This window comes from Geotrypetes seraphini, chromosome 1 (assembly GCF_902459505.1).
Source record: "Geotrypetes seraphini chromosome 1, aGeoSer1.1, whole genome shotgun sequence".
Taxonomy (NCBI): Eukaryota; Metazoa; Chordata; class Amphibia; order Gymnophiona; family Dermophiidae; genus Geotrypetes; species Geotrypetes seraphini.
Window position 1 is genome coordinate 473,050,906 of NC_047084.1, and position 16,337 is coordinate 473,067,242.

General features: G+C 43.6%; 1 protein-coding gene across 1 annotated transcript in view; it reads right to left on the reverse strand.

The window, feature by feature from the left end:
• Nucleotides 1–318: 318 nt before the first annotated feature.
• SMC5 (structural maintenance of chromosomes 5) overlaps nucleotides 319–16,337 on the reverse strand; it is a 210,377-nt gene continuing 194,358 nt past the window's right edge. The window contains exons 22-24 of the mRNA XM_033924682.1: nucleotides 6,368–6,547; nucleotides 5,849–5,944; nucleotides 319–1,665 (exon numbers count right to left, since the gene is read on the reverse strand). Coding sequence (XP_033780573.1) covers nucleotides 1,519–1,665; nucleotides 5,849–5,944; nucleotides 6,368–6,547 — 423 coding nt within the window. The 3' untranslated portion in view covers nucleotides 319–1,518. The remainder of the gene's footprint in view (nucleotides 1,666–5,848; nucleotides 5,945–6,367; nucleotides 6,548–16,337) is intronic.

Genomic DNA, 16,337 nt, shown 5'->3' on the forward strand with positions numbered 1-16,337 from the left:
GGGGCAGAGCCGGACAGCGAATTGAGAAAAATCACGAATATCTTCTTGTCCGGCTCTGACCCACCCCCGCCTCCCTCCTGCCTTCCCCCCGGCATCCCGGCCTTACCTGGTGGTCTAGCAGGCTTTCAGGGCAGGAGCGATTTTCCTACGCTCCTGCCCCCATGCAGATCGCCAATAGGAAATGACTGCCGTGAGTTCCCGTAGTCTCTCGAGACTACGGCGGGAGCTCACGGCAGCCATTTCTCGCTCCTGCCCCGAGAGCCTGCTAGACCACCAGGTAAGGCCGGGATGCCAGGAGGAAGGCTGGAGAGAGGCGGGAACGTGGTAAACTATGGGGTTTCCCCCCCACATAAAAAAAAATTGTGAATATGTGAAACCGTGAGTGTGGAAACCGTGAATGGGGAGGGGGAAGTGTACTGCATAATTGGGGAGGAGGGGAGTGGAATTGAAATAGCCACTTAAAATCCATATTTGAACCTTTTTATACTAATATGTACAAATTGCTTTGGTCAGCTATTTCCTTTTGTTTCTTTGGGCTTCCAATAAAATTGGAACCAACCCTTTTATAGGGCTCTGGCCCCATGAATTTTCATTTACAATTGCCTAGGGATTTTGTCCTAGTTTATAAGCTACCACCTAACCCAGTCACTGCAATAAATGGCCTTGGTTAGTGGTCAAAGACCAAAGCTCCTTCTAATTTGGCCAGTAGGTATAACTACTGTGCAACAGCAAAGATTCTTCAGAGAAGCTAGGAATATTGCCTCTGCACATTTCCAGCGAGCTAGAGGAACATAAAATGATGTGGGGAACAGAACTCATATACCTCATGACCGTATGTGGTATTGGCAATGAGCCAGACCACTACTACTTCTAAAATTGATTTTTGTTTTTCATATAAAACTTGCTAGGTAGGAAGAGAGCATATCTTAATCACCAACTGTTCATAAATCATGTCACAGAAATAGTTTTGCTCTGTTGCTTATTAGTTTTCATATACTTACAACACTAGAAGCGAGTACGAAATTAAACATCAAGATTCTTTCAGACAAGTTTGTTAGTATGCATGATTAGCAAATTCCAATTAAAAATCCAATTCCAAAGAAGAAATAATCTGAGGACTGTATGCGCCCCTTGTGTATGCATTTGCTGAACCTCTGGAAGGCACAGCTGATGTGTTTGGGTGGTTTGTAGTATACATTTTGTTGTTACTGGTTGAGATGTCAACTGCATATGTGGATTACAATACAGAAAGAAAGTTATTAATTTTATTGGTCTCCTAGGTAAGATTTTTCAAAGAACACAAATTTATATTTTTCCCCAGGGTCTTTTTTTACTATCATGTTTATGCAACATATGCCTGTAACAAAAACATGAAAGAGCCAAGGGCTATAGAGATTTCAGTAACAAAACTAAAAAAAAAAATTACCTTTGAGTGCTAAAAGAAACCTAAGAAAACATTGCCAGCAATAGTCAAATTACAGTTTCTAAAACATCTAGCATTTATCTCCATAAATCTAACTAGTTTCTTCCTTGGTCCATATGTTCAACTCTTCGCCGCCGTCTATGGAAAGCCTTTAAGTTCCATTTGGATGGCTCTAGCATGTAGGATCCATTGTATACAAACAATATTGTCATTTTGTCACCATATGTAAGATTCTGTAGAAGCTAGGATAAAGACAAAAAAAAACCCCAACCCATCAAAAACCCATATACAAGAGAGCTTGTACAATTCATCCTAATTAATGCCTCCCTACTGTATATGGGAGCTTTTGGATCTGCCATTTTAGTGGATCTATCACAGCACCACTGTTAAGGTGCAGGAGTTTTTGACGCAAGATTTTGGGGCACAGAAATTTTGGACACCCAAATGGTACCATTCAAAAGTCCTGTTCCCTCCGCTCTCACTTCTTTTTTTTTTTAATCAAATTTTTATCATACAATTCTAAAAGAAAGGTAAAGGATAAAGATATACATCAGGAAAATAAAAGAACCACTTAGTTGTTTAATGTAATTTTGAGTTCGATGTTTTCAGTTGTTAGTCTTGTTTTCAGTCAGGGAAGGCAAAGGGGAGAGAACAACCTGCTTAAGCTGGAAGGAACAAAGAACTGTCAAACTCGGGGGTGGAGCTCCATAGGCAAGGTGGCTGCACATGCCCAGTAGGTTAAAAAAAAAAAATCCTACTGTACTAGGGGAGAATTCCACGGCACAGGCTCAGTCCAGGGACTTCACCTTCAAGTGGGGCTGCATTACCCTGCTTTTCTATCAGAGAATAGCCGTACCACAACGGCAACAGACAAAAGTCCCGTTTCACCTAGTGTATTAGTTAGTTCAAATATAAGCCTGTAGTTTATTCTGATTCATATTAATTCATCTGTTACATTATTATTCTTTTGACTAAAGTTTTTACCACTAGAAAAACTTTGGAGGCTGAACTTCTTGTTAGTGGGAAAGTGATGTTTATTCAGGCCATAGATGTTACCAATGAACAGAAACATTAACAAGAAGTCAAAAAGAAAAGGGTCTGTCCTGGATCCCATGTCTTTGGTGAATCAGAATCTTGGGATGAAGAACACACTGCAGAGGCAAGTGGTTCATGATTTAATTTCTGAAAAGTTAAAGTGTTTATGATTCAAACTGAAAGAAAGAGAACAGGAGCAGCTATCCATCTGGTGCTGACTCCATAGGATTCTATAGAGGAAGAGGTGGATGAGAGAAGTTTCAAGTTTCTTATAAAATTTGATTAATCGCTTATTCCAAATTCTAAGCGATGAACAAATCAATAAAATGAAGGCAATCAAATACTAGGAATTGATCCTTAAGTCCAGAGACCCTGAGAGGACAGGGAAACTTGGGGGTAGGTGGGTGGAGACAGAGTTTGCTAGGGTCAAGAAAACAAAAGATAGAAGAGGATATTACAGTATCTACCTTCTACTTCACTGCACTACAAAAGTTCTGCTTTACTTATATTGTGATCAAGGGAAGGACTTGTCCAAGATCCCATGTCCATGGTGAATCAGAATTGATTGTAGAGGAATGCACTTTCACATCAACAGTAGCAAGAGCCTGCTGTAGGTCTGTGATGACATTTTAGGGTTTTTGGAGACTTCTTTTAGCATCTTGTGATCTGCTCTGGGGGTCAATTTGCTTGGATGGCCAGTCCTGGGCATGTTGGCAGTTGTTTGGAAAGTCTTCCACTTGTACACTATTTTCCAGACCATGGAATGGCTAATGTCAAATTATTTCGAGATCTTTTTAAATCCCTTACCAGACTTATAAGTTGCTAAAAATCTTCTTTCTCAAGGCCTCAGCCAGCTCTTTTGATCTCACCATGGTGTTCACTCTCACTGCAGCAGTCATGAGCACACCAAACTAAATGTCTGGTGTTTAAGTAGGGCAAGCCTCCTTCAAAATGCTAAGTAACAATGTTCTAATCATGTGCACCTGATGTGATACACCTGTGTGTGATTTATGCCATTTTAAGAGGGAGGATATGTGGGGGTGTCCTAATTTATTCCTCAGTTAGAATATACATTTTTGTGGATATCTTTTGTTTCATGAGTAAATCAAGGAAAATTTTTGTTGTTTACCTGCAATTACATCATTTTCTTTTCCAGAGATAAATAAAAAAAGAGATTTGACATCGATATGTGAACATTTCTTAAGAAAGAAATGAATATTTCATGGGGTGTCCTAATTTTTTCACATGACTGTATAACCTTTTCATGTCTTTAGGGCAGAGTCCGATTACCTGAAGATAAGGGTGCTAGTGCTAAGCATCAAACCTGTTGTGGGTATTGTAGGCTCACTACAGAAATGTGCTTTGCTCTCTTATGTAGTAGTGTCATGTGTAATTAAAAAGAAAAAAAAAAACCTGTCAATTTTTTGTGTGGGCGGGAAAGGGTATAAGTGGTAGCAGCTTGTTATGATATGAGGATATGAGAATTAAGGACATGAGGAGCTTAATATGAAATCTCTCTGCTCCAGGAATTGGAACCTGTGTTCTGGGAAGCCATTTGCTGGACATGGAGCCAGAAGGGAAGAACTTATGCTGGATCCCATGTCCATAGTGAATCAGTTTCATGAGGGGCTGTGAGAGGTGCATGAGTTCAGTTCTTCAATACGCAAGTGTTCATGATACAGTCTGAAAGGAAAATATGAGCAATACCCATCAAGTGCTGAACTTGGAACCCAGAGAGAACGAGAGGTGGAAAAGTAATCAAAACTGAAGAATCTAGGAGAGAAGAGGGCTTGCCCATAGAGGGGAAATAGGCAGAAGAAAAAAAATCATATTCCAATGCATTGCACAAATTCCAATTTTGCTGTTATTTGTAAGAGAATGTATTTAATTTTGCTGTTATTTGTAAGAGAATGTATTTTGGACTTAAAGAATTTATTTTCCTAGTACAGGCTTTATTTAGGAAATCCACTTCAAAGTCTGCAGTGTCTGTATAACAACGGGACCCATACCAAGTCTTCCCTATGTAGCTTATGGAACAGTGCCTTTATCCCAGTAAGCCGAGTAAAAGGTTCACAAAACAGGGCTACATATACAGTCAAACCTCGGTTTGCGAGTAACCCGGTTTGCGAGTGTTTTGCAAGACGAGCAAAACACTCAGCAAACTTTTGACTCGCAAACCGAGTGTTGACTCGATTTGCAAGCACCCCCCCTCGATAACCGGCATCGCTCCCCCCCGCTCGCAAAGGCCCCCTCGCTCAAACCGCCCCCCCCCGCCCGAACAACTTTAACTTACCCCCCCACCCCCGTCTGGCACTGGCATGCAGAGATTCTCGGCGAGAGGGAGAATTAGAAGTCCTTGAGCATGCGCAGATGCATGCTCAAGGCAGGCAGAAGCTGGAAGATCTTCTAGGCACCGGCACGATCTGTGCCTGTGTGCCGGTGCCAGACCGGGGGGGGGTAAGTTTAAGTTGTTCGGGCGGGGGGGCCGGTTCGTGCGGAGGGAGGGGGGTTTGCGAGTGGGGGGAGGGAGCAGCGCTGCTGGCCTCGGGAGGGGATGGGGGGATCGTATCAAAGCGAGTTTCCATTATTTCCTATGTGGAAACTTGCTTTGATAAACGAGCATTTTGGATTACGAGCATGCTCGTGGAACGGATTATGCTCGTAATCCAAGGTACCACTGTATAATGGAAAGCATTATATCAAATCAATAAACTAAACTGTGAGAAGTGTGAAAAGAGAACTTTTAAGAAACAGTATTTTTATAATACTTTTTGTATATTCTGGTGTTAATTGTTGCATGCTGCAGAGGTATGCAGGAACAGTAGGGGGAAGAAGGTGGAGAAAGAACTGACAAACTGCCTGGGAAGGAAGGGGAGGGAGATGAGACATTCTTAAGACATTGTTTGCAACTATCTGGGAACACATTGTCTCAAGCTACTGCGGGACATGCTGTTTCAGCAACTATAGAATAATGGACAGTGGCTAATTGAAGGACATGAGTATGTAACTGAGGGGCTGAGCACGTAGAGAGGATTGTGCATGTAGATAGACCATATATGGGTGAAAGTAAATAAAGTTAGGGTCGCTTAGAGGAGGGGAAGAGTGAGAGTAGTGGCAGGGATAATAGAAGTACAGCAAGTTGCAGTTGATAGGTTTTCTGAAAATGTGAGCTACCTTTACCCTGACCAATGGGCACGTGGACAGGAGGGACCAGAAATGTGAGAACTAACTATATAATGCATAACCATAGTCAGCTTTGTGTACCTACTGTGTGTGTATGACACCCTTTCTTGCAAGAGAGTAAAATAAACAAATTGCTGTTTCACATCAGAATCTGTCCTGAGTGCTTCTAGTGGGGGCTCGTCGTTTCTCACATAAACTATGACATACCTTTGGTGTAATAAGGAAATACTGAGATGTGTTTTCCTTGCAAGCAGTTTTCACAACCATCTCAAAAACTCTCCTTTCATTGACAGGATCCATTCCCTTGAGATAAATAACAAAACATTTAAAAAGAGCGACTTACACCACTGTTATTATCCATGCTGAAATTACTTACTTGTTTCTTAATCTTATTAAATATACATGCTGAAACAGAAGCCATGTTCAAATGGTTGGCCACATTTTCAAAGAGAAACCCCAAATAGGGTCTCTCTTTGAAAACGGGCTTGCAAACTGTGGAACATTTTGACTTTCACCCAGAATGAAACATAAGAATTTTACATATTACTATCAACCTAAATTACTGCTTACTTTGAGACTAAGGCTTCTATATTTAGTGGGAGAAGGAAGGGAGTCAGGATCCTGATTTTCATAGTGTTAATAATCTCTGTGTGTAACATATCAACTTTTGAACTAACAGTGCAACCTAAGACATATGTAATTTGATCCTTAGAGTTAATATGTCACCTGGTTTATTTCATCTACCACTCTGAAAGGGCATCTGTTGAGTTCCTGCAGAGCCATCAGGTACAGCATCGTTGAAACACTGCGCTCTCCTCCACTCTGATGGTGTGGTGTTAACTCTTGCAGCTGGGCGCTACTGCGGAATTTTACTCTAATTCGAATTCCGTATTTGTCATAATCCTCCTGTGAAGAAAGACAAAAAACAAACAAACAAAATACCAATCAGCATCTTTCCTAATGGTGTAAATACTATACTCCAGTTTTACATATTATCCTCTCAAATCTACAGAATGCAGTACTTGCATAGCATCAAACAAGTGGAAATCCTCAACCTATTAGAGACTGATGAAGCATACTGAAAGTACTTCTTCCATATGACAGCATTGCGGGTCTATGCAATGAATACTATGTTCACATGTGCATCTAATGGTGGATTCTGGGCTTTAGAGAACAGATGTCAAAGTAAGGGATTCATGTCTATGAGAAACAGCATGAGATTAGAATTGTAGTTCCTCAAGCTTGCCTGAATTTCAAGGAAGTTTTCAATATGAGAGATGTAGAAGAATAACCATACAGAATACTCTTCTTCCAATGGAAGAGAGAGGCATCCAAGACTAGCCTGTCATGTGAGCCTAGTCTGAAGCAGAACTAAGGGGCCTTCTTGTTGATGTGAGAGGCAAAATTTATTGAGGGGATACCACTCTCAAAAGATCTGGGAATCTGTGAGATCACTGACTGATCAAGGAGCAAAAGGGGTGCTCAGGGAGGATAAGGCCATAGTGGAGAGACTGAATGAATTCTTTGCTTCGGTCTTTACGGAAGAAGAGGTAAGAGATCTACCTGAACTGGAAATGATTTTCAAGGGTGATGATGTGGAGGAACTGAATGAAATCTTGGTGAATCTGGAAAGATGTACTGAGACAAATTGACAAGTTAAAAAGTGATAAATCAGCTGGACTGGATGGTATACATCCCAGGGTACTAAAAGAACTCAAACATGAAATTGCTGACCTGCTGTTAGTGATCTTTAACCTGTCGCTAAAATTGTCTGTACTACTTGAAGATTGGAGGGTAATCAATGTTACGTCAATTTTTAAAAAGGGTTCCAGGGGAGATCCGGGAAATTACAGACCAGTAAGCCTGACTTCAGTGCTGGGTAAAATGGTGAAAACAATTATAAAAAATAAAATTGTGGAACACATAGACAAACATGATTTATTTTTTATTTTATTTCATTTTTCAATGACATATCAAGTATCCATTTGTAAAGAAAGGTAAAGTCAAGCCAAAAGTAAATATAATGCAAAATACAATACTAAACAGATTATCTGCTATCTTAATAAGAAAATGTATATATAGCTTAACTTTAACTCAAGTCCTCTAAATAAAGAAACCAAGATGTAGCATCAGCGAGAATATACAATATAATATTAGAAAATAAAAAAATGAAGACTAAAGATTGTATAGGCTGAGAAAGGTGATCAACAATCAAAGAGTATTCAAATTCCCTCTCTTGTTTCAGAGAAGCCATTGACAAGAAGGTTGTAAGTTGGCTAGGATAAAAGAATACATATTTTTGCGTTTGATAGATTATCACACATTTACATGGGTGACGAAGAAAAAAAGGTCGCCCCAAAAGCAATAACTCCTGGCTTTAAGAACAAAAATTCACATCGACGTTTTTGTGTATCTCGTGACAGATCTGGGAACATTTGTATCTTATACCCAAGCAATTCTTTCTGTTTGTTTTTAAAGAACAGTCTCAGTAACCAGTTCTTATCAGGTGCTAAGGCAACTGTAAGCAAAAGTGTTGCGGGCATTGCTACCTCCCGATCCAATAGCTCCAAGATCGTAGAAATATTAAGCGACTGTTGACCATCTTCCTTTATTTTTCTTCCCTTTTAATAGGTAAATAGTACACTCGAGTGAATGGCGGTAATAGTTCCTCAGTAATTTCTAGGACTTCCTTTAAGTAACGTTTTAACATGTCTCTAGGAGTTACCTCCGCAACCCTGGAAAAATTAATTAATCTAAGATTATTATTACGGGAAAAGTTTTCTAGAGACTCCAATTTTCTCCTTAAATTGATATTATCTCTCACCAGTGTTTCAGTTATTTGTTTAGAATCTTTCATTTCCTGGGAAGTGGTTTTTTCCTGCTCAAAATCTTTGATACTTCCTGTCACTTGCATAGTATGTGGGCATAGACATCTTTCAACTCCACAGAACATAACCAATCTCCTTTCTGAATCAAAAGAAACAGGGTCCCTAAAGAAACCATTCTGAACTTTTGCTTGGTCAGATATTTGTTCAGACCCCTCAAGGTCAAGAATAAGAAGAAATCCCCTCATCTTCTTTGTGATCAATATGTTAGTTAGATGCCATTGACTCATGTTTGAGTCCTAGTGACTTGATGAATTACAGATCTAAAAAGAAATATCATCACATTTTCTTGGCAAAATATAGAAGTAGATCGCTGGGTCTTTCTTCTGTGCTGTATAAATTTGATGTCGCTATTGTTGCATAAAACGTGATCCTCCTCTTCCAACACTGTCCATTTGCTGCATCATTAGTCTGACATTTCCACTGAAACCTGTCTGCCTTGGGAGGCCCTGCTTGAAGTGAAACTACCAACAGAATAGCTTTCAGCTTCTCAGATGTGTGCAAGCCCCAGTGGCATGACAAGCCCATGTACCATGACTGGATCAATATGTACTTGAAATACAATCCTTTTGCTTTAACCTCTGATGGAATGGGATCAACTGCGCTGACATGTAGGAGGGAAGAGGTCATTGGTAAGCAATTCCTGATACCGAGAGCTTATCTTGACAATTTAGAGTTCTTTCAGACTGTCTGGACTAGTTTTAGAACCCACTGATTTGAGGATATAAGGGGCTACCTTGTCCAGAAAAAATTCAGCTTCTCTCCTCCCAACAGGTTGTCTGGGATAGTTATTGAAATTAAGGCTATGTTCTCCTGGAGCCAGTCAAAAGCTCACCCTTTGTTTTGGTTGGAGTTTCTACATTCTCTGCTGTCTGGCATCAGTGAAGTCCCAAGTTGTCTGAGAAGAGGCTTTGAAAGTAGTAAGATCTCTGTTGCCCTCCGCTAAAATTTCTCCTGAGTGAAAAGGCCAAGCTGGGAGTGGCCTAGATCAGGGCTGCCCAAGTCCGGTCCTCGAGATCTACTGGCAGGCCAGGTTTTCAGGATATCCACAATGAATATGCATGAGAGAGATTTGCCTGCATTGCCTTCTTGGTATGCAGATCTCTCTCTCATGCATATTCATTGTGGATATCCTGAAAACCTGGCCTGCTAGTAGATCTCGAGGACTGGACTTGGGCAGCCCTGGCCTAGATAATAACTTGATCATATCTGAATGTTTCTTGATAGTCAGTGGGCTCTTGCACCTCTTCACCAAAAGGTTATCTCCATGGCACTGAATGCCTGCCAGCTTCTCTTGCACATCCGAATGGAGGTCTGAGGTCCATAGACAGGTGAATATACAGATTCCAATCTCCACTGAGGTGGCTCGGAATATCATATCAAAAATATTATAGGTAACCTTGACCATGTATTTTTCTCATTCCCACTCTTTGCATACTAGCTGACAGAAGACAACATCAGTAAACTCCATACTATTCACAATGTTCTGCAAGTGCAAGTTCATTAAGAACTGATAAGAAGCCATACAATAATAATAACAACTTTATTTTTATATACTGCAATACCACAAGCAGTTCAGAGCTGTTTACAGAGGAAGAGACTGTATACCGACAGCGATATTACAAAAAAACTTTCAAATTACATTAGCATGTTAAGATTAGTCAAATTTATCTGGAAGCATTTTTTTTTTTTCCCAAATATATTTTATTGATTTCTTGACACAAAATGCAAGGTGTACAACAAAGAAGAAAAGATACCAAAACACAGCCCCACTTCACCTTGTCCCAGACCTGTCCCCCCTCCTCCCCAGCCCACCCCTATTCCCAACTCCAAACAATATAAACCAGTAGAAAACACATAGTCCAGTCCAGTGCAGACCCAGCTCAACTTATTTAGGCATTCAATAAATGGCTGCGTGCTCTAGGCGTTAAAGTTTCCCAAAGGCAAAATACCCTTCCCTGAGCAGAATCCAGTGAGGGAAGGCCAAGCCTCTCCATAGAAGCTTGGTGAATCATCAATGTTCTCCAGCGTGAAAGTGTCGGTGAGTCTGTTGTAATCCAGCACAGCAAAATCGCTTTCTTCTCCAGTAGCACCGCTCTAGACAGAAAACTGCGAAATCCCTTCGGTGCAGACCGAGGAACATGTTCCAACGTAAACAGCATCACAGGGTCCAGTAGAAAGTTGTAATTCCACATTGTCTGAATATGTACATTGAGCTGATGCCAAAAGTCTGCAATCCGAACACAAGACCAAAACTGGTGACCCAAAGTGGATGAGGATTGCTGACATTTAAGACACCGATCAGACTGACACATTTTTGCCCGAAATTGATATGAGGTAGACCTATATAACCGATGTAGAAATTTGTAATTAAGTTCAAACAAAAGGATGCTTTTGGTCACCCGGGCTGACCGTAAAGTCCCCCTGCGAATCATGGAGGCGGTCACTATACAAGGGAGATCCTGAGTCCAGCGCATAGCAATAGATTCATAAGATGGTTCCCCCAATTGTTCCTGTAGATGGCGATGATGGAATCGCAGGGGAATTTGCACCTGCGCTGATAAGCTCAATGCTTCCGAGAGGATCTCCATTCTGCTGTCAGTGAGGGATACTCTTGGCAATGAGGCCACATATGAAGAGAGTTGAAGGTAGGAAAACCAATTTGTTTGCCTCCAGCCATTGTCACTTTGTAGCTCCGCAAACGTTTTTAAAGATCCTGTTGAATGGACCAATTGGAAGATATATTGGTTAGAACGCGAACTCCACACCCCGGTGGACGTCGGGGCCAGTCCCACTGTGAATGCACCGTTACTCCTCAAAGGCAAGTAAGGAGTCACCTGATACGGGATCCTGAGTTGCTGACACAGCAATTTCCAGAGATGTCGCAATGGCAGTAGAAAAAGATCTCGGGCTGAAGAAGTTTTCCGGGGCAGATGAGAAGCATGAAGCAAATAACTAAAGTGGTAAGGTTCACAAAGTAACAGTTCATTTTGGTGGCCGAAAAATGTTCAGTGCCCCTAAACCAGTCATTCAAGTGCCTCATCTGACACGCCCGAGACAGCAACTGAAGATTGCGGAGTCCAAAGCCTCCCCTGTCCCGAGGGCGTGCCAAATGAGACAAAGACAAGCGAGCCCTTTTCCCATTCCACAAGAAGTTTTGTAAACACTTTCCAATCAACTTGTCATGGCGAGCAGAAAGTAATACTGTAATCATTTGAAATATATATAGCCACTGAGGCACAGGCATCATATTATACAGTGCTATTTTACCCTGTAAAGATAGTGGATAGACCCTCCAATTCTCCAGTTTTTGAGTCGTTTTGAGAACCAGGGGGGTCTATGTTAAGGGTGTACAATTGAGACGGGTTAGCTGAGATTACAATACCCAAATAGGTGATATGATCCTGCGCCCACACTAGTGGAAATGTACCCCTCCACTGTGTCTGCACCTCCGGAGTCAGGGGCAACACCATTGATTTTGATTTATTCAACAGCATACCTGAGTACATACTAAATTCATCTAACAGTTCTAACGCTCTGGGAAGAGAGGTCATAGGGGTTCCTAAGGTTAATAATAAATCATCAGCGTATGCCAATACTCATAATTGAGAATCCCCCTCCAGCATGCCCTGTAATGTATCATCACGCAGTATAGTCCGCAAAAAGTGGTCCAAATACAGTAAGAAAAGCAGTGGAGAAAGCGGACTGCCCTGGGGGTGTTCCCCGCGCTATCTGGAATACGGGAGAACGGGTACCATTGACCAAGATACAAGCAGTGGGATCCTTATAGAGCAAGTGTAGCATATCAAGAAACCACCCTGTAAAACCCATATAAGTCAGCATATTAAATAAGTAGGTCCAATCGACCTGATCAAAAGCCTTAGCTGCATCTAGGCCCACCAGTATCCCAGGAGCACCAGAGTCCCTAGTACGCTGTAATGCAGTAAGCAGTCTGCGAACATTAAGTACTGAGTGGCGATTTTGTACAAAACCCACCTGTTCGGGCAATATTAGTTTCGGTAACAGAGTAGATAGGCGATTAGCCAGTATTTTATCTAATAGTTTTATATCCACGTTAATTAATGAGATGGGTCAATAGGATTCGATGTCTGTTTCTATTTTTCCGGGCTTAGGTATTAGTGTAATATATGCCTGGTTAGCTCCTAAGGGAAAGGATCCACCTGTCAATGCCTCAGTATAATATGCCACCAGGGGTCCACTTACAGCGGGAAAGAGAAGTTTGTAAAACTCTGGAGAAAATCCATCTGGGCCAGGTGACGTTCCCCCTTTAAGCTGTTGTACCGCTACCTGCAGTTCCTTACCCTGAATGGGGCGATTCAGAAACGATCTATCCGGAGATGATAGGCAGGGGACCCCTGCATCCATCAAATAATCCTCTACTTCGGGCCCTCCCCAGCTATCCCTAGAGGCATAAAATTCTCTATAGTACTGTAGAAAACCCTCCGCAATGTCAGGCGTATTAGTTAATTCCTTACCCGAAGGGAGTAAGATGCGGGAGATATAACGATTAGGGCGATGGGGTTTAGTCAAGTTGGCCAACAGGCGCCCCACCCTGTTCTCAAATCTATAAAATTTGTAGCGACAATAGCGACAGAATGACAGTGTTGCGGTTTTAAAATTAATTTATATATATATATATACAGTCAACACTCGGTTTACGAGACATGTTTTGCGAGAATGTTTTGCTCGTCTCGCAAAACACTCGCAAACCGGGTTACTCGCAAACCGAGGTTTGACTGTATATATATATATATATATATATATATATATATATATATATATATATATATATACTAGCTGATGACCCGGCGTTGCACGGGTATTTAATTATAGCAATAACACTGTAAATGGATTCAAATAAAGATACTTTATAGTGGTGAATGAAATTATTGTTTTACAGCTTAATAAAAAGTACAATATTCAAATTATAATGTGAAATATTTGACAAAATGAATACAATACAACTAACGCAAAACGTGATTATAAATAACATTTTTAGTTTCACCTCCAGGAGCAAGAACATATAAATTCTTGGGTGAAGAGACCCCCAGAACATAGCACCCCAGGTAGTGAGGGATCTGCATACCAAGTTTCGTTCAAATCGGTCAAGCCGTTTTTGATGTACTGAGAGAATGGCAGCTTTTTACTTTTTTTCCATTGACATGAATGGGTGAAATCTGATTTTCTGTTTGTAGCTCCGCCCACGTGTGCAGGTGGGCCGCTAGACCCCCAGAACATATCACCCCAGGTAGTTGGAATTACTGTGAGAATGGCAGCTTTTTACATTTTTTCCATTGACATGAATGGGTGAAATCTGATTTTCTGTTTGTAGCTCCGCCCACGTGTGCAGGTGGGCCGCGAGACCCCCAAAACATATCACCCAAGGTAGTGAGGGATCTGCATACCAAGGTTCGTTCAAATCGGTCAAGCCGTTTTAGAATTACTGTGAGAATGGCAGCTTTTTACATTTTTTCCATTGACATGAATGGGTGAAATCTGATGTTCTGTTTGTAGCTCCGCCCACGTGTGCAGGTGGGCCGAGAGACCCCCAGAATATATCACCCCAGGTAGTGAGGGATCTGCATACCAAGTTTCGTTCAAATCGGTCAAGCCGTTTTTTAATTACTGTGAGAATGGCAGCTTTTTACATTTTTTCCATTGACATGAATGGGTGAAATCTGATTTTATGTTTGTAGCTCCGCCCACGTGTGCAGGTGGGCCGCGAGACCCCCAGAACATATCATCCCAGGTAGTGAGGGATCTGCATACCAAGTTTCGTTCAAATCGGTCAAGCCGTTTTTGCGTGATCGCGGCACATACACACATACATACACACATACATACCTCCGATTTTATATATACAGTGGTGCCTCGCATAACGGACGCCTCGCACAGCGAACGCTGCGCACAACAAACTTTATGTCTTGATCCGTACAACGAACTTCGTTTCACACAACGAAGTCGCCCGAGCTGCATCCTTCCGCGCAGGCACTGCGCTTAACTGCCCTCTCTCCGCCTGGTTCCCTCTTGCCCCCCCGACTCCCCGACACGATCGGGGCAAAAAGGAGCCCAAGCCCTCTTGCCCCGCCGATTCCCCAACTCCCCACACAATATCGGGCCAGGAGGGAGCCCAAGTCCTCCTGGCCACGGCGACCCCCTAACCCCACCCTGCACTACATTACGGGCAGGAGGGATCCCAGGCCCTCCTGCCCTCGACGCAAACCCCCCCTCCCCCCAACGCCCGCCCCCCCCAAGAACCTCCGACCGCCCCCCCAGCCGACCCGCGACCCCCCTGGCCGACCCCCACGACACCCCCAACCCCCTTCCCCGTACCTTTCTGTAGTTGGCCGGACAGACGGGAGCCAAACCCGCCTGTCCGGCAGGCAGCCAACGACGGAATGAGGCCGGATTGGCCCATCCGTCCCAAAGCTCCGCCTACTGGTGGGGCCTAAGGCGCCTGGGCCAATCAGAATAGGCTCGGGAGCCTTAGGTCCCTCCTGGGGGCGGGGCCTGAGGCACATGGGCCCAACCCGACCATGTGCCTCAGGCCCTGCCCCCAGGAGGGACCTAAGGCTCCCGGGCCTATTCTGATTGGCCCAGGCGCCTTAGGCCCCACCAGTAGGCGGAGCTTTGGGACGGATGGGCCAATCCGGCCTCATTCCGTCGATGGCTGCCTGCCGGACAGGCGGGTTTGGCTCCCGTCTGTCCGGCCAACTACAGAAAGGTACGGGGAAGGGGGTTGGGGGTGTCGTGGGGGTCGGCCAGGGGGGTCGCGGGTCGGCTGGGGGGGGCGGTCGGAGGTTCTTGGGGGGGGGGCGGCCGTTGGGGGGAGGGGGGGGTTGCGTCGAGGGCAGGAGGGCCTGGGATCCCGCCTGCCCGTAATGTGGTGCAGGGTGGGGTTAGGGGGTCGCCGTGGCCAGGAGGACTTGGGCTCCCTCCTGGCCCGATATTGTCGGGGAGTTGGGGAATCGGCGGGGCAAGAGGGCTTGGGCTCCCTTTTGCCCCGATCGTGTCGGGGAGTCGGGGGGGCAAGAGGGCTTGAGCTCCCTTTTGCCCCGATCGTGTCGGGGAGTCGGGGGGGCAAGAGGGCTTGAGCTCCCTCTTGCCCCGATCGTGTCGGGGAGTCGGGGGGGCAAGAGGGCTTGAGCTCCCTCTTGCCCCGATCGTGTCGGGGAGTCGGGGGGGCAAGAGGGCTTGAGCTCCCTCTTGCCCCGATCGTGTCGGGGAGTCGGGGGGGGCAAGAGGGCTTGAGCTCCCTCTTGCCCCGATCGTGTCGGGGAGTCGGGGGGGCAAGAGGGCTTGAGCTCCCTCTTGCCCCGATCGTGTCGGGGGTGCCAGGGACCACACGGAGTCACCCACCGTACCACCCGATTCGGGTAAGCGCAGGTATCGGTGGGTGGCTTATTTGCGGGGGGGTGCCTTATTTTACATTTTTTTCTAAAAAGGGGGGGCTGTCTTATTTGATGGCCCTGCCTTATCATCGGGGAAACACGGTAGAAAAAAAAAAAAAATGAACAGTTAAGTCCCAGTTTTTGCCGCTGAGACTCTGCCCTCTCACTGTAAAATTAGACTCTACTTAGTCTGTCTTTAAATTTAAAAAATGTGTGTTGTTTTAAAAAACAATTATGTTTTTAGATGTATCTAAATAAAAATAATAACCAAAAATTTATCTTTTTTTATGTCATCTTAGCATATTTTATGCTACAGAACGAATTATTTTTTTTAACATGTATTGTTATGGGAAAACGCGTTTCACATAACGAACTTTTCGCATAACAAACTTGCTCCTG